Source organism: Mesoplodon densirostris, chromosome 5, assembly GCF_025265405.1.
Source record: "Mesoplodon densirostris isolate mMesDen1 chromosome 5, mMesDen1 primary haplotype, whole genome shotgun sequence".
NCBI lineage: Eukaryota > Metazoa > Chordata > Mammalia > Artiodactyla > Ziphiidae > Mesoplodon > Mesoplodon densirostris.
Window position 1 is genome coordinate 101,977,020 of NC_082665.1, and position 19,281 is coordinate 101,996,300.

Here is a 19,281-nt window from a genome sequence, read left to right on the forward strand (position 1 = left end):
ATATATATTCCTTTGTAACTCAAGTTCTGATGACTGAAGATAGAGTACAAGAATTATTCATGGTATTTAGTTTATGGATTTACAAATATATCTTATATTGGTTTAGCTTTCCATAAATTAAGCTCTTAAGACAACAGTCAAATCTAAGAGAAAAAATGTGTATGTACATTTATGGTGTAAAGTGTAAATTCACAAAGCTAAAAGTTGTTACATGTAATTTACATGTTTATTACATGAAGTTATATGCTCAATTTGTAAGTTTAAAACACTAAAAATATTAATAGTTTATTAGTTGCTTGGAGTCTGCTTCGTACTAGTGATTTGAAAAATAATTTTCTGGGGCCTCCCTGGTGGCGCAGTGGTTGAGAGTCCGCCTGCCGATGCAGGGGATACGGGTTCGTGCCCCGGTCTGGGAGGATCCCATATGCCGCGGAGCGGCTGGGCCCGTGAGCCATGGCCGCTGAGCCTGCGTGTCCGGAGCCTGTGCTCCGCAACGGGAGAGGCCACAACAGTGAGAGGCCCGCGTACCGCAAAAAAAAAATAAAAATAAAAAAATAAAAAATAAAAAATAATAATTTTCTGTATAAAGATTTTTCCATATTAAAGCATCACCACAACTTCCTTGTTAAGTTCATTCTCCTTAGTAACCTTGGTATTAAACTGGTAACTACCTGAACCCAAAATAAATCACATTTATGAAAAGTAATTTCTTCATTGTAAAAACAATTTTCTCACATTGCTAAATAGGAATATTGTGTCATCTACTAGTCTTAATCCCATACTTTAAAAGGGATGACTCGATACTTTTTTAGGGGAATTTTTGTTGTTACAACCTTTAAGTTTGTTGTTTATTTTGAGTTTTAAATAGGCAAACAAATATGACCTGGATAATTTTTTTCTTGCTAAAAATATTGAGCTGAATGAATTACACATTGAAAAATTTAATGAAAAGTATGTTTTGAATGAAAAATGTTTTCTAGTTTTTAAATATCTTATCCAGAGAGTGTCCACTACTGAAAAACATTACAGTTGAAATCATTGATACTTTTGCCCTTATTCTTCAGAATAAGCTGAGATTAGGAGTTGGAATCATAACACAGAAATGTAATTTCTGGTGGGTAGTGGTTTTTTTGTTTTTGTCTTTTGTTTTTTGATCCTCTGCCTAAAGACCACTTACCATGATGTTTTGGGTTTTAGTTGGCTGAAATCTGAGACTATTGAATTCTCTTCTTGCCTACCCTGCACGTTTTATTTAGGGTTACCACTTCTCTGCTATAGAATTATGTTTTTTTTTAAAAAACATATTGCTCTAACTATATTCTATGACTGATTACCCTCCTCTGTGCAACTCTTCCTCACCTCATTTGGACTTTCAGAAAGTCTCAAAAGATTAAAATTTTCCCAATTAGCAAGGTGAGAGTGGATTTGTTTTAATTCTTCCTTCTCTGTATTCTCCAAACTGTTTAAAATAACTTAATCCTTTCATACCATATACCCACCATATCACTCGCTTCTACACCCTGTAAATCATTTATAAATTTCTGTCTAACAGCAGTGCTGAATTTAGAAATTTTAATGCGTCTATTTTGGAGTTTTAAAAAGCAGAATATCATGGCACTTTTTGGGGGGACGGGGCAGGGAGGAGGCTGCACAGCTCTTGCGGAATCTTAGTTCCCCAACCAGGGATTGAGCACAGGCCACGGAGTAAAAGCACCAAGTCCTAACCACTGGACCGCCAGGAAATTCCCTCATGGCACTTCTTTCTTTATGGTTACAAGATTATGGTTAAGTGCCTTGTGGCACTGATCCAGTGTTCTTTAGTGAACAACTAAATTGCTGAAGTAGAGAAACTAACACAAAATGACAGAATGTTAGTTTAGGAGGAACCTCAGAAATCATCTAATACAGACTCATAAAGCGCACAACATATAAAAATAATTATATATAGTACATAGTTTTATTTTCATGGTTGTAAATTATATGTTGTAAAATGTAACATCAAATCTGATTCATGAATATTTTTACTTACGACAGAACTTTTTTTTTTTTTTAAGCAAGCAGTTAAGGAAAAAGCGTGAAATAAATAATGATACATGGACATGGAAAAAATTGAGCATGTGAAACATGAATGACTGAAGTTTGAGAATACAAAATTCTGATCTAAATTTCTTGTTTATAGCTTAGAAAAATGGTTCTCTAACATCATTAGACAAATTCTTTTTAAGCTAGAATAAACAGGACTTTATTACTCTCTACCACTCTTCAAAGAATTTTCTATAGAAAAAGTGAAAATGTGCCCTGTTTTTTCCATGGAATGTCATACCAGACAATTGAAGAGAGAAAATAATGTAATAGAGAGTACTGGACCATGGCATGTGACTTTGTTTTCTAGTCCCTGTTTGCTAACCATAAATTGTGTGACTAACCAAGGACAATGGATGTGATTGTTACCAAATTTTTCTTGCAGCTCCTTAAAAACTTCTATGTCACTACTAGTCAGTTTAACAAACAGCTATGGAATATCTCCTATCAAGCCATATGCACAGGGATACAAAGATAAACTATGGTTCTTGTCCTCAAAGAAATTTACCATATAGGGCAGGAAACTCTTCTCTGTCACCTTTCTGAACTCGAATTCAGTTAAATATGAAGTTGAGTGCCTTCTGTGTTTCTAAGTATTCACTTTGTAGATAATGCTACCATAAACATTCTTGTATTAAGGTATTTGGGGGTTTTGTTCTCTTTTTTCTGAGGGGGGTGGACTTTGTGTATATATATATTTTTGTATGCTTATGATTAAATACCTCCAAAATATTATCCAGAATGGCTCAAGTTTACACACCCATCAGCTGATCATGTTTCCCTACATCCTTATCAAAAGTTTTATACAACTTTTTGATTTTGGTAAATCTGAGGGGCATAAAGTAGTCTGTTACTATTGTTTGAATTTGCATTATTTGATTACTAACAAGATTGAAAATATCTTAATATGCTTATGAGACATTTTGGTTTCTCATTTTGTGAAGTGCCTCTCCATAGCTTGCAGGATCTTGGTTTGCAGGGCAGGGATTGGACCGGGCCCACGGCAGTGAAAGTGCTGAGTCCTAACGGCTGGACCGCCAAGGAATTCCCCTGTGTTCACATTTCTATTGGGTTTTCTGGTTAATTTTCAGAAGTTCTTTAAAAATTTTAGATATTGGTTCTTAGTTGATGATATACACAGCAAAAACTAGATTCCCAGATTGCCATCCATCTGTTACTTATGTCTTTTGTTGAACAGAAATGTCTACATTGGGACTTCTCTGGCAGTCCAATGGTTAAGACTCTATGCTCTCAATGCAGGGGGCACAGGTTCAATCCCTGGTCAGGGAACTAAGATCCCACATGCTGCATGGTGAGGAAGGAAGGAAGGAAAGAAAAAGAGAGAAAGAAAGGGAAGAGAGAGAGAGAGAGAGAGGAGGGAGGGAGGGAGGAAAGGAGGGGGGAAAGATCTAATGTAGATAGATCCATCACATTTTACCTCACAGGCTGTGCTTTCTACATCTTGTTCACAAACTGTTTTCCTACATTCTCTCCTAGTAATGTCCTGGTTGTACCTTTTGTGTTTAGGCCTGAGTTTCTTTGTGTGTAAGTATGATTCAAGTTTTATTTTTGTTCATTCAAGTGAGCTGACTTCGTCAATACTATTTGTTAAATAATGCATCTTCCCCCAGTGATTCATGATACCAATTTGATCACATATCCACTCCCCATGGGCATAATTGGCATATGGATCTGTACGTATGTCTGTACTCATTATATTCCTGTTTGTTCCTGCAATAGTATCACATGTTTTAACAGTTGCTTTAAACATTATAGCTTTCCAGTATGTCTTAATATGAGGTAGTGTGAATTTATTCTCCCTGCTCTTCTTTTTTTTTAATTAATTAATTAATTAATTAATTTTTGGCTGCGTTGGGTCTTTGTTGCTGTGCATGGGCTTTCTCTAGTTGCTGCGAGCGGGGACTACTCTTCATTGCGGTGCACGGGCTTCTCATTGTGGTAGCTTCTCTTGTTGCAGAGCAGGGGCTCTAGGCGCATGAGCTTCAGTAGTTGTGGCATGCAGTCTCAGTAGTTGTGGCTCACGGTCTTACTTGCTCCACAGCATGTGGGATCTTCCCGGACCAAGGCTCGAACCTGTGTTCCCTGCATTGGCAGGTGGATTCTTAATCACTGCACCACCAGGCAAGTCCTCTGCTCTTCTTTTGAGAACAGTTTTAGTTATTGGTAGACTTTTTCTTCTTCCATGTAAATTTAGAATTAGTTCAAATTCCATTTAAGTCTTGTTGGAATTGCATTATAGTTATGATCATTTTTGAGGGAATCAACATCTTTACAATGTTAAATCTTTTCTTTTGTAAACATTGTATATTTCTCCAGTTACTTAGGTCTCTTTTAATGTTTTTTAAAATTTTTTCCATAAAGGTTGTGTGCATCTTTTGTTAAGTCAATTCCTAGATTCTTTACAGTTTTGGTTGCTTTGATATGCTATCTTATTTTCTAATTGGCTACTTCATGTATAGGAAAATGTCTGAGTTTTGAAACATGGATTTTTGTATACAGAAATAATGTTGTTTGGGTTTTAATCTTTTTAGTTCTAATAGCTGTCTTTGCTTAATTTCTCATGTAAATAACCATATAATCTGCCATAAATTATATATTTGTCTCTTTACTTCCAGTCTGTGAGTCCAAATGGCTCTTTTTTCTTATCATCAACTTTGTCAGCACTTCCACTAATATAAGGAGTAGAAATAGCATTAGCAGGCATTTTTTAATTGTTCCTAGCCTTAGATGTAAGACTCCAAAAGTTTCCCCATTAAGTATATTTTCTGTAGGTTTTGATAAGTAGCCTTTAGCAGTTTTCTTAGTTTTTTAAGACGTTTTATTGTAAGTAGGTATTAAACTTTAGCAATGACTTTTTCTATAGCTATTGAGATAAACATGTGGGTTTTCTCCTTTAAGTCTGTGAATATGAATTCCATTGGTTGATTTTCTAATGTTGAATTATCTTTGTATTTTTAGGAAAACTCTACCTGTACAAAACTTTTTTTCTAATACAGTGTCGGATTCAGTTAGGTAATATTTCACATAGAATGTTTGCCTTATTCATACATGTGATTTTCTTTACTTACACCTCCTATCCAGTGTGGTATCAAGGTTATTCTAGGCTTATGAGTGAGTTGGAGTGTTTTTTCTCTTTTTCTATGCTCTGCAAAAACCTGTATGAGATAATATTAATCTTTTCTTTAAAGATTTGGTAAAATGTTACCTCTAAAATCATCTAGGCTCTCTTTTTTTGTATATATGGGAAATTGCCATTTTAATTTTTTGAATGCTTATTAGCTTATTCAAGTTTTCTATTTTTTCTCAGGCTAATTTTGGTATTTGATAGTTTCCCAGAAATTTTACACTTATCTGAGTTTTCAAGTTTATTGGCATTTATGGTATTTTGTATCTAGAGTTATTTCCCCTTTGGTTTGTGTCTTTCCTCACTTTGGACATTCTTAAACAGATTTGGCAGTGGTATGTCAAATTTATAAGTTTTTTAAATAATTAAATTTTACTTTTTGTTAATCTCTATTTGTTTTAGCCCTTATATTTTAATTTTTTTCTTCTTTCTTCTTTATGTTTACTCTGCTGGTTTTTGCCTATGAGTCTGTTCCATAAAAAGAAAAACAATGGATTAAATTACTTATTATACAAAAACATTTATGATTTTTATAATTTATAACATGCAATGTCACTTTTACTTTGATATACAATAATTATATTAAAGATATAATTATTTATAAAACTAATAAAGGGATACCATTATGACTTTAAAAATTCAAACAATATAAATAAAGCAAAAGTTTCCTTTGAAATTCCCTATGCTAAAAACTAACTGAGTGGTTAAGGGTTTCATATAGCTATCAACTGGCATAGTCTAGATTTGAACTGAGGTCTTCAGATCAAGTTCCATGCTCTTTCATTAAAAGATTTCTTCTTCAGTACATATTTGTTTAATGAACATATGAATGATCTCAAGTGTAGTGACTGCCTTCACCCTTCACATGCTGGCTGATGCTTGAAATTCATCCTTAAAATTTCATTACTTTTTGCTTAATGCCTTAACATTATTGTAAATTATAGTGTTTGTTGGTCAGGCAAGTACAAAGGAAATCTTTTGATTTCAAAGTGTTTTGTGCTTTTTAATGCCTTATCTCTTCTCCCCACCCTCCCTCTCCACACCATAAACAAAAACACATACAGAAACAGTATGTTAATTATTTCTGCTAGGAATCCTTAGAATTGTACTTCTATCAAAATGTGTTTTACAATGAAGATCTTTATTTATTTAAAAAATTTCATATTATGATGCAAATGACCAAGTATAGTCTCTTACTTTGCTGGCAGGAGGGTTAGAGTGTGTGTCAGTTAGGGTTCAGAGGGTAAGAAATTTATTGCAAGGAATATTACAAGGAATTAAGGGCTGGCTAGGCAAATCCAAAATATATAGGGATAAAGAAGATGTGAGATATATATATATATATACACACACACACACACACAATGGAATATTACTCAGTCATAAAAAAGAGTGAAGTACTGTCATGCCATTTGCAGCAACATAGGTGCACCTAGAGATTATTATATTGAATACTAAGTGAGGTAAGTCAGACAGAGAAGGACAAATATCATATGAGGGCTTCCCTGGTGGCGCAGTGGTTGAGAGTCCACCTGCCGATGCAGGGGACGTGGGTTCATGCCCCAGTCCGGGAGGATCCCACATGCTGCGGAGCGGCTGGGCCCGTGAGCCATGGCCGCTGGGCCTGCGCATCCGGAGCCTGTGCTCCGCAATGGGAGAGTACACAACAGTGAGAGGCCCACGTACCGCAAAAAAAAAAAAAAAAAAAATCATATGATATCACTTATATGTGGAATCTAAAAAATGATACAAATGAACTTATATACAAAACAGAAACAGACTCACAGACATAGAAAACAAACTTACGATTACCAAAAGGGGAAGTGGGGGTGGGAGGAGGGAGGAATAAATTAGGAGTTTGGGTTTAGCAGATACAAACTACTGTATACAAAGTAGGTAAACAACAAGGTCCTAATGTATAGCACAGGGAACTATATTCAATATCTTGTAATAAACTATAATGAAAAAATATGTAGAAGAATGTATGTATATTTATCTATAACTGAATCACTTTGCTGTACACCAGAAACTAACAAAACTTTGTAAATCAACTAAACTTCAATTTGTCTATGAAAAATCAAATACCAATCAAGCTAAGAAGAAAGAAAAGAGAATTTCATGTGAGCCAAACTGAGGATTATAACCCAGGAAACAGATTCTCTGAACCTCTGAGAACTGCTCCATTGATCAGGAATTAGAGGTGCAGTTTTATAGATTTTTGAGAGAAAGAAATTATGTATCATATTGACAGGTTAACATTGTATCTATAGTTCAATCAACAAAGGTTTTTTTTCCTTTTTTTTTTCAATTACGCATGTACAGACAAGCCTTTGGTCAATGTAACCCCTTTTACCTTTTTATGAGATGAAAAATAAATATATTAATCAGAGAATTACAATGTTATCATGCTGGAGCCTGAAGAAAGGAGCGGACTTTTTCTCATAGGTTGATTTCATCCTCCTGCTTTGAGGAGGTCTGGTTCAAGTGCATAATGTAGATTGACATTGCACATTGCGAAAGGCCTGCCACAAAGGGGGCATGTCATTTGTCTTTTTTTTCCTTCTTTCTATCTTAGTTTGATTGTCCTGCCACAGAATATTTACGATTCTCATCATCAGATTAAAAAAAAATTTTTAAGGGTGAAAAGGCAAACCATGGACTAAAGAAAGTATTTATAATACATGTGTTAGGTTTAATAGTATCTCCCAAAAATATGTCTCCAAGTCCTAACTCTTGATACCTGGTGAATATGATCTTACTTGGAAATAGGGCCTTTGAAGATGTAATTAAGTTAAGGATTTTGAGATGAGATCATCCTGGATTTAGGATCCAGGATCCAAATCCCCATGCTGGATCTAGTGACCAGTGTCCATATAAAAGGAAAGAGAGAGAGAGTCAAGACAAAGAGACACAGGGGAGAAGCCCATGTGAAGATGCACGAGAAGATAGAGGCAGAGGTTGGTGCCATGTAGCCTCAAGCCAGGGAATGCCTCTAGCCACCAGAAACTGGAAGAGGCAAGGGAAGGAACCTCCCCCTAGAGACTCCAGAGAGAGCTCAGCCCTGCTGACACTTAGATTGTAGACACCTGGCCTCTGTAACTGTGAGAGAATAAATTTTTTGTTGTTAAAAAACAAACAAACATTAGGGCAAGCCATCAGTAAGGGCAGAATGGACATTCTTGCCCAGGAACTGACACTGCAGTCCACAGGCAGAATTCCTTTATTAGGGAAACCTCGGTTCTGCTCTTAAAGTCTTTTAACTGATTGGATCAAGCACACCCAGATTACCCAAACTAATCTCTTCTACATAGAGTCAACTGATTATAGATATTAATCACAAATACTTTCCCAGTAATACCTAGATTAGTGTTTGGTTGAATAACTGGGTACTAGAGCCTACCCACAAAGTAGGTATTATTAGTACTCTGATTTTGTAGATGAGGCCAGAAAGATGAAGTGGCATCACTTGCAAAACTGTATCTCACTTGCCAACTCTAGAAAGAAATCCCAGGAGTTTCCTCTGACCCATGTGCAGACCAGCAGCAGCAGCAATCCACGGATGTTAGAAATGCACACTCTGACCTAAAGAATCAGAATCTGCAGTTTAACAAGATCCTTAAGTCCACAATTCCCAAGTACAAAATTTGAGAAGCAGTTGCCAAGGATACATCAATTTTCTAAGTCTCACTTCTAATTCAACACACACACACACCGCTGTACTCCAAGCTCAGGAAGTGAATCACACAAGAACAGAGGGTAGGGGCCAAAAGGTTTTCCTTTATTGCTGCTGGCCGAGTAAGCAGGAATCCTTGTCTGACACCCTAACTCCACCTCATCTCATCTCACCCCTCCTCCTTTTAGCTCTCCCTCACTAAACGAGCCACTGACAGCTAGCTACGCCTAGGCTGGGCAGAGCTTTGGAAACTTTGAAGGGAGAGGGAGGCGATGCAGAAGTTGGGGGTGAAAGGAAAAGCATTCTTCTGGTTGCACTGCCTGCTCACAACAATTCCTTGCCTTCTGCCCTTAAGAAAAATGGCGCTCGGAGTAGATCACTTCCGTTTACGGAGGCAAACCAAATCGGGAAGGGCAAGAGACCGGAAGTGACCGCCTTCTTGCTTCTCCTCCCACCGCCTCTCAGTCTCCCAGCCTCTCTTGGGAGAATGAGGCGGCTTGAGGGCTGTGGCTGAGGTGCGGTTGCTGGGTGACAAGTCGGAGCCAGGACAGGGTGAGTGCCCGCAGCCTCGGCCGCGGGCCGGTTCACTTTGCTCGGGTGACCTTCGTCCTGCCGGGGGCAGGGGGCGGGGAGTCGTGAGTGGGGCGCTCTGTGACGAGGCGCCGCCGCGGTCCTGCGGAAAAGAAGGGAGCTGCTGCGGTTGCTAGTAGGGCTGGCGGCCGGGTTAGGCCCGCGAGCCCGGGGTACCGGTAGCCGCGGCCGGCGCAAGCGGGCCGGGGGTGGGGTCTGGCTCCGAGCCCTGCGGGCGGGGCGCCAGCGCCTGGTGTGGAGGACGGGGAAGGCCTTTCTCCAAGGTCGGCGTTCACCACCAGCTGAACCGAGTTGTTACCCCCACCGTGCTTTCCCGCTTGTCCCCTTTGGTCTGTCATTTCCTGACGCTTTGGAAGGCTCAGCCTTCTTTATGGTCCCTCTGCTGCATTTGACACACATGCATACCAGGATTAGGCTGGTGTGTGATCGTTTTTGTTTGGTGTCTTTTCAGGAGAAGCTGCCACCAAAACTTATTTTTCTTAACTTACACACCTTGAAGTTCTTGGTACTTTGGCTGGAAACGTTAATACTCGCTTTAAGACTTGCCTCCTTATTTGTTGCGATGAGAACTACTTCTTTCTAAACGTTAGTATTGTATTATGATCTTGGAATTTTATTTCCTCATTCTGCATATCCACCTCCACCCACCTAGAGGTCCAGGTTGAAAAACTTAATAACTTAGTTACGGTTCGTGAACTTGGCTTCATGTCACTCGCTGCCGTGTTCCCTCATGTAGTTAAGAGTCACATGCAGGGCTTCCCTGGTGGCGCAGTGGTTGAGAGTTCGCCTGCCGATGCAGGGGACACAGGTTCGTGCCCCGGTCTGGGAAGATCCCACATGCCGCGGAGCAGCTGGGCCCGGTGAGCCATGGCCGCCGAGCCTGTGCGTCCGGAGCCTGTGCTCCGCAACGGGAGAGGCCACAGCAGTGAGAGGCCCGCGTACCGCAAAAAAAAAAAAAAAAAAAAAAAGAGTCACATGCAATCATAATTTGGCCAGTTTCATCATCAGCAAAAGGAACTAAAGTAGAAATTGCAATCAAGATTTTGGCCAATAGAATTCAGTGGAATATCACCCAAAAGTAGTCTTTAATTGTCTGACTAAAACACTTCTCCCCCAGGGACTTCCCTTGTGGTCCAGTGGTTAGGAATCCGTCCTGCAATGCGGGGTGACGCGGGTTCAATCTATCCCTGGCTGGGGAACTAAGATCCCACATGCCATGGGGTAACTAAGCCCGCGCTCCACAACTAGAGAGCCCGTGTGCCCCAACTATAGAGCCCACGCACTCTGGACCCCACCCCGCGCCGCACCTGACGCAGCCAAAAAGTGAATATATAAATAAAACACTTCTTCCCCCCAGAAATATATCTAAAAGTTTGGAAGTTTGTTTCGTTGGGGAGTTAATGTTGCTGGAAGTGTTGTTAACTCACATGTCTTTATCATCCAGTTTAATTTGTACTTTTCTAACTTTTTATTTTCAGCATAATGGCAGAAACTGCTTCTCCACTGAAGCACTTTGTGCTGGCTAAGAAGACAATTACAGCAATCTTTGACCAGTTACTGGAGTTTGTTACTGAAGGATCACATTTTGTTGAAGGTTAGCTCCTCTAAGTTTTATAAATAATTACTTTTGAAAATATATAAAGGTGCTTTATTCTTTCAGTCTTGGTTACTGAACACATACAGGGGATTGTGCTCTATGAGAGATACCATAAAAAATAAAACCCATTTCTGCCCTCCAAAGGAGGAAGATTGAATTATATTAATAGCAACTAAGAAGTGCATATGTGAGGTCCTATTCTAAGCACTTTATTTTATTAATAACTCATTTAATCCTCACATCAACACTGAGGCGGATATTAATCACACTCATTTTAAAAATGAAGGAACTAAGGCACAGAAAAGGTAAGCAACTTACCAAAGATCACGCAGCTAGTAAATGCCCAGACTGAAAGTCAGGCAGCCCACATTTAGCCATTTATACTTATCACCCCCATCAACTCAGCAGTTAAGCCAAGATCTGAGACCTATCTTATCTTCTCAAATGAGGCTGGGATGCAGTGGGAAAAGGGAAAAAAGAGTTTTCTTAAACAGTGTAACTGTTCAAACAAAGGTGGTGAGAATGTCATACTGGGAAATACTACTTTAGAGATAATTGTTGACCGACCTTCAAGCGTACAGTGAAAAGGGAGGGATTCTGTAAACTCCTGTGACAGTGGGAAAACATTTGGTAGGTTGGTAGCATCAAACTTTTTTCCTTGTCCCTCCTAATTCTCTTTCACCAGATTTTGAGTTTCTTGAGAGTAGGGATCCTGCCTTATTATTTTGTCCGTATTACCAGATCTGACACAAGTCTTGCTGTTGAATGAGGAAAAAAATACTGGTTCAGAATCTTAGTTTTCAATGTGGAAAGAATTTGAGCTGGCATGGTGACTTTTGAATAATATTTTATTCTAAAAAAGTTGATGGGAAGTGAAAATGAAGTTAAATGTAACATCTTCTGTGTATTGAGCATGTAATAGATGCTAGGAGCTATAAACTCTAGGAGCTAGTGAATTCAGCTTTAGAATCTGAATTCATTGTTAACTGTTATTGGTGGGTATCGAGCCAGTAGACAACCAAACCACAGATCAGGAGAAGGAAGGATTTATTACTTGCAGCAGGTAAGGAGAACACGGGATCTTTCCCAAAGCAGTGTGTCCCCAAACAGCAAAATTGGGGAAGTTTTAAGCTAAGGGTACATGTGTATTCATGAAGGGGCTTGAGCAGAGGAGAATTCAGCATAGAATTGGAGCAAAGATCAACAGAGTCCAGGTTCTTAGTTGACTGAAGTCAGGAGGGTCAACATCATCATTCAGTTCTCCACTTGGGTGGGGACTTTAGTTCCTGCAGAACTCAAAGATAGATAGATAGATAGATAGATAGATAGATAGATAGATAGATAGATAGATATACACACGCGTGCGCACACACACACACATATATATGTATGTTTCTTGAGGAGGAACTGGGACTCTCCTTTATCACTCACTATTGTTTGACTGCCTTTTCTCTTTTGCTGCATTCCTTTGTTCCCTTAAGATCGTCGATTACTGAGACCTGTTCAAGGGCGAGTATTGTGGCCAGGCTTAGATCACAAAATGGCTTAGGCCAGAATGGATTCTCTTTCTCTTTCTCCGGGGACCCCATAACCTATCTGCTTACATTACTGGTTCTAAAACCTCAGAAAAAAATGTTGCAAAAAAGAGGCAAAGCGGGCCTCCCTGGTGGCGCAAGTGGTTGAGAGTCCGCCTGCCGATGCAGGGGATACGGGTTCGTGCCCCGGTCTGGGAGGATCCCATATGCCGCGGAGCGGCTGGGCCCGTGGGCCATGGCCGCTGAGCCTGCGCGTCCGGAGCCTGCGCGTCCGGAGCCTGTGCTCCGCAACGGGGGAGGCCACAACAGTGAGAGGCCCGCGTACCGTAAAAAAAAAAAAAAAAAAAAAAAAAAAAAAGAGGCAAAGCAAGTAAATCAGGAAGCACATAGAAGGCAAGAATGAAATGAAAAACAAAGATGAATGTAATGGTATTTAAGCCAGTCTTGCCTTTATTCACCAAATTGCACATATTTTATCAATGTACTTGAAAAGTATGGTGAGATGTGAAGCTTAAGTTTAATTAGATGGTCACTCAGTAAGTTGTGTCAGTATTTGTCTCTAATTAGGACCATTCAGATAGCCAAATGAATCTTCATGTTTTCACCTTCAAAATGAGATGATAAAAATGTAAAAATATATATTCCTGAAATATAAACAAAACTGAGATACTTTCCTACTTTTCAAATCGTTGCTTTCCCAGCTACCGCCATCTCTGGACGAAGAGAGATTGGGACTGGGGTAGGCAGTTACTCCCAAACCTGACAGGAGTGGGTTACAGTCTGCAGTTCTCTTTTCATTCATGTTCAAGGAGCTGTCTTGCTCCACCCCTGTGGGAAGCAGACAAGAAGTAGTAAGATAGCAAGGTATTACCTAGCTTGAAGACCTCCTTGAACCATATCTTTATTTTGGGGGGACTACCCATTCACACCTCACTCTTAGCATGTGAATCCCTCTTCTCAGTTCAAGATTTGAAGCTCCTGTGAGGATGGAATAATAATAGGTGGATATTAGGTTCTAGTTTTGCTGTTCAGAAATGCTTTTTTGTCTTAGGTGGGTATTTTGTATCTTTGAGACCTAGATGAATAATAAGTACCCTTTTGACTGGACCCCTGTAATTTTTAATAATTTTGAAATTCTTTTGGGCAGTATTCTTATGACCCATTGCAACGAGGCACTCACCTTTTACCAAATATTCAGATACCATGTTATTTTTATTTTCAAATATCATGTTAATATAGAACAAACCCCAAATATATGCATATCTTAAGTATTGTTTTATAATTAACTTAATATTCACCTATATTACTTTCTCTAATACCATTTCAATTTTACAGCAACATACAAGAATCCAGAACTTGACCGAGTAGCTACTGAGGATGATCTGATAGAAATACAGAGGTATAAAAATAAGCTTTCCATCATTGGTGAGGTGCTGTCTCGGAGACACATGAAAGTGGCATTTTTTGGCAGGTAATCCTTTATTATTTCTTCTCAAGGGTAGTTTCCAGATACTAGCTTTTCTTATCCGCAGCTTTGTTGCTGATGTTGCAGCAAGTGATATTCTTCGCCCTTTTCTTCACAACAGTTTCTGCCTGTATTAAATGTTAAAAGCTATTAGCATGTAAAGGAACTTGTTCATTTTAGCTCCTGGTATAAAATAAAGCTTTATGAAGGTCAATCATATTTTTATTTTTTAAGGATGCTCATCTCTAAGAATTGGCTTCTTAGCCAGCTATAAGAATAGAAAAACAGATAAGTATAATTTGTGACTTACTCTTTTTAAGTTTCTATTGATTATCAGGTGTGCCTTCCAAAAGGATTTTCAGCTCCGTGATTCCCAGAGGGAGAATAAGAAGTGCCGTTCCTTAATGAAACTTCTGGAGTGGTAGAATGATTTCTGCCACAGCTCATACATTAATTTAAGGACCATTTGTTAACTACCTATGAACCAGTCACTCTGTTAGGTACTAGAGATACAAAGAGAAATGACGAGGCCCCCACTTGGTTGTTCAGATATCATGTGCTGTTCACCAATAGAAACATTTATTTACTCACTAACCTCGTAGGCCTTCTAAGCTATTTCCCATCTTTGGGCTTTAGCACTTGGAATTTCCTATGCCTAGAATTCTCTTTGCCTTGTTGTATGTCTGACTCCTTCTCACTCTTCAAATCTCATCCTAAATGTTACTACAGCAGAAACCTTTCCGGACCACTCTAAGTTATTCCTTCTCAGTTATTCTCTGCTAAAGCACCCTGTTTATGTCCTTGAAAACTTTTCTCAAAGCTCTGTATTTGTTTGTTTTTTGTTTTATGTTGTTATCTGCTTCTTCCACTTGACCATATTCTCAAGGCCTTAAACAGTCTAGTATGAAGTAGGTCCATGAAAGAGGCCCTACCCCAGGTTAGGGTGGTATAGGAGTGGGAGGGAAGAGACCTCCTGGAGAAGTGATGACTCAGTTGTCCTGCTTGAGAAGAAGAAATAGGAATGAGCTTTGCATGTGAAAAAGGTCCAGCCCAGATTTAAGATGGGATGTTAGAGCACATCTTGTGATGGGAAGAGTGGGCTGTGATTTCAGATTGTAATCTGGTGAAATTTTTTTTACAAAATTTGCATTCTAAAAAAGTTGGCCTTTGACCCAGTGAAAGAACAAAGTTTTTACTGTTATGTTTTGTCATGATTTTGTGTATTCATTCTTCAGGACAAGCAGTGGGAAGAGCTCTGTTATCAATGCCATGTTGTGGGATAAAGTCCTCCCTAGTGGAATTGGCCATACAACCAATTGCTTCCTGAGTGTTGAAGGAACGGATGGAGATAAAGCCTATCTCATGACAGAAGGGTCAGATGAAAAAAAGAATGTGAAGGTATAGTGTTTGATCTTTAGCAACATAATGTACCTGAAATAATGTCCTTAACTTGTTCTTTTAAAAAATTGTTTACAAGATATCTGCATTGCTAGAGATGGAAGAACCATTAGTATTTCTATTCATAGCTTTTAAAACCATCACTAATATTTTGAATTTTCTAAAATTCTTTTGCTTCAGAGCTAAGTTACTGGAAGAATAAAACCTGTCCTCACCTAAATGAAAGTAAATTAGAATTAAAAGTTTATAAAATTTTTAAAATAGTGTTCCTGGTGAAAAGAACATTATTGAAGTGTGTTGTTGCTGTTTAATCTCAAATCTTGTCTTTCTAAAGAAAACTTTGTTTAAAAAATTGGACTCTGGAATCTGTTTTTGACACATCTGTGCCTTTAGAAATCATTTTTGCCTTTGGAATATTTGGTAAGCATATTCATTAGTAAATGTTATAGCTTTACCAGATAAAGGCCAGTGGTAGTTCCCTACCTTTCATAAATTTCTTAAGGAATTCAGGGGCACTAGATTTTTTTCAGCCAAACAAAAATAAAAAGCAATTAGGATGCAAGATGTTTACTCTGGAATGAAAGCAATTGGTAAAAGACACTGCTTCTCGCTATACTCACTTTCTCTTAAGTTGTAAGATTTCTCCCACAAATGCAAAAGTTCAGTGTGTGAAGATCCATGCTATTTTAGTTTTGGCTAAACTGTAGGTGAATTCATAGGTCTAGTCCTCCTTCTGTGAGTTTGCTGTTTGATCAGAGAAAGTAACTCAATCTGTCTAATACCCTTCAGATTACTTACAAACAATAAATAAGATGATAGTTATGAAAATATTTTTAAGCCATACAAATGAAGGAATCACTTATTTTGTAATCAAGATAAGTGGCAGACACTATTCTAAATACTTGTAATAACTCAAACCTCACCACAACTCTATCAGGTGGGTGCTTTTATTATTTTAATTTTATAGGTAAGGTATTAGGATTTTTTTTTAAATTAAATTTATTTATTTATTTTTGACTGCATTGGGTCTTCGTTGCTACGCACGGGCTTCCTCTACTTGCGGCAAGCGGGTGTTACCCTTCGTTGCAGCGCGCTGGTTTCTCATTGCGGTAGCTTCTCTTGTTATGGAGCACAGGCTCTAGGCATGTGGGCTTCAGTAGTTGTGGCACACGGGCCCAGCTGCTCTGCGTCATGTGGGATCCTCCCGGACCAGGGCTTGAACCCGCGTCCCCTGCATTGACAGGTGGATTCCTAACCACTGTGCCACCAGGGAAGCCCAGGTATCATGATTTTAATACAAGTTTATAATTCTATCAAAAAGTTTATGAAAGCAAGCAGAAAAACCCCTACCTAACATTGTCACTGTGGAGATTCACTTCAAGCCTGATCAGGACTATTGTGCCCATTTGAAAATAGATGTTTCCCTTTAAAATTTCATACAAGTCACAAAAGAACCATCGAGGTATGTGTACTGATGCCCTTTCCTTGATTATTAATTTTGTCTTAAGCCCTTTGTACTTAATTGTATGTTTAACACATACATGAAAGGTAATGAACTAATGTATGTCAGAAGTCATCTTGAGAAATAGAAATATTTTAGGAAATTTAAATGGAAAGAGAAGACACAGTCATTGATTTAAAGCAGGCTTGTGTGAATAAATAACTGCCTAGTGATGTTCCTTTATTTTTCCCCCGTTATTACTAAGCAATAAACTCATTTTAGAAGAGTCAGAAAATACAATTAGACAAAAAGAGAAGAAACTCCAAAACTCTTACACTTCCAAAATTCTTTGGTATAGAGTTAAATTGGTGTTTCTCTGTATTTTTAAAACAAAATTGTTTTATATCATATATGCTATTTTCTTTCTTTTTTAATAATTTTATTTATTTATTATTTATTTTGCTGCACTGGGTCTTCATTGCTACACGTGCCCTTTCTTTAGTTGCAACGAGCAGGGGCTACTCTTCGTTGCAGTGTGCGGGCTTCTCATTGCGATGGCTTCTCTTGTTGTGGAGCACGGGCTCTAGGCGCACAGGCGGGCCAATAGTTGTGGTATGCAGGCTCAGTAGTTGTGGCTCATGGGCTCTAGAGCGCAGACTCAATAGTTGTGGTGCACGGGCTTAGTTGCTCCGCAGCATGTGGGATCTTCCCGGACCAGGGATTGAACCCATGTGCCCTGCATTGGCAGGTGGATTCTTAACCACTGCACCACCAGGGAAGTCCCATATATGCTATTTTCTGATTTGCTTTTTTTCTCTTAATATATTGTGAATTTCTTTTCATACATACAATATCAGTTTCAGGGGTTGCATGGGATTCATTGCCAGAGTTCCATTTTTTGGACATTTAGAATGTTTCCAGCCCAGATTATCGTTATAGAATGGTATGAGTAAACTGTTTCAAGGCCTTATTTTTTTTCTTACTTGGTAATTTTAAACCTCAGGTTTCTCAGGATTGCTCAGATGGTTTTATTTCAAAAGATTTAAAGTTCTGCTTTTTCTACATGTTTTGCAAAAATAAATGTACCAAATCATAATATTTTAAATTTTTATTGAATTTTGTTACAAGTAGAGTTTTATTTTTTCTTTCCTTCCCACTTTAGACAGTTAATCAGCTGGCCCATGCCCTTCATATGGACAAAGACTTGAAAGCTGGCTGTCTTGTACATGTGTTTTGGCCAAAGGCAAAATGTGCCCTCTTGAGAGATGACCTGGTTTTGGTGGATAGGTAAAATTATATACGAATTGTTTTCTACATACGTATTTGTATTTTTTTTTTAGAAATGCTGCTTGCTTTTAGCATGTAGTATGTAAAAATTTTAAATGTTCAATTGCTTAAAAAATGTTCAATTGCTGCTTTGTTCTCATTTGCTAGATTGTAATGGAATAGATAAGTTATTATTTTTTTGTTTTTTAATGGTTTCATAAAAGTGCCAATTTATCAGTTTAATTCTATTACAGGAAATTTCAAGAATTGCCACTTTTTTCTCTAGACTGACTTTGTAGTTTGGATAATTGGTTGGGCCTTAGAGATTGTCTCATTCTAGATACCTAGATAGATAACTCTAAATAGGTATTATTTTTAATCAGTAATTATTCTTGAGACTTAGTTTACCAAAATCACCACTGGACAGTTCATACAGCTTTTCATTGTTCAAGAATTAATCGAATGCTTTTGTAATTTATTCGGGCTCTTCTGATTAACCTGCATTTAATATGTTTTTTCAAAAATCATCCTACTACACTGGTGCTTAATAAAATGGTAATGCATATCTCTTTAGCATAGTCCTTAACCAAAAAAAGTAGTTAAATGATTTTTTTAAATTGTGGTGTGCTCTTTTGTTTTCTTCAGTTAAAATTTCAGTGTTCTATGGAAATCTTTATTTTTTTGGTTGAGGGTCTTCCCTTTTGATTGAAAGCGAGTTTCAAGTAATCAACAGAAATAGTTCAGATGAGAGAAGGTGCTTGGGAAATTTAAATATTTGGTTTAAATATAATATTAACTAATTAATTTTTCTTTATTTCATGGCCAGATTGTATCCATGACCCCAACGTCTTAACTTGCCAATTTGTCACAGGACATATCAAGTCAATGTATAGACAGTTGGACTATACGTTTTATAGTATAGATTGTATATTAGCCTAGGTTTTATTTTCTTTTTTTCCATTGCTTATTTTCAGTCTTCCAAAGCATAAAGATTTAAAAGATTAAAATAGTGAACATGTTACTTGCTTTGTCAAAAATCACGAAATTTTCTCTCTTTAGTAAATAAACTTTTTTTTAGCATTTGTTAA

At 38.0% G+C, this 19,281-nt stretch overlaps 1 protein-coding gene across 2 annotated transcripts in view; it reads left to right on the forward strand.

Annotated features, from left to right (window-relative positions):
• Positions 1–9,358: 9,358 nt before the first annotated feature.
• The window catches only part of MFN1 (mitofusin 1), a 33,821-nt gene continuing 23,898 nt past the window's right edge, over positions 9,359–19,281 (forward strand). The window contains exons 1-6 of one of the 2 annotated variants that reach the window (XM_060099162.1): positions 9,359–9,452; positions 9,943–10,076; positions 10,970–11,085; positions 13,959–14,094; positions 15,324–15,486; positions 18,090–18,214. In XM_060099162.1, coding sequence (XP_059955145.1) covers positions 10,974–11,085; positions 13,959–14,094; positions 15,324–15,486; positions 18,090–18,214 — 536 coding nt within the window. In that variant the 5' untranslated portion in view covers positions 9,359–9,452; positions 9,943–10,076; positions 10,970–10,973. The remainder of the gene's footprint in view (positions 9,453–9,942; positions 10,077–10,969; positions 11,086–13,958; positions 14,095–15,323; positions 15,487–18,089; positions 18,215–19,281) is intronic. The other variant, XM_060099164.1, reaches the window with a different exon arrangement.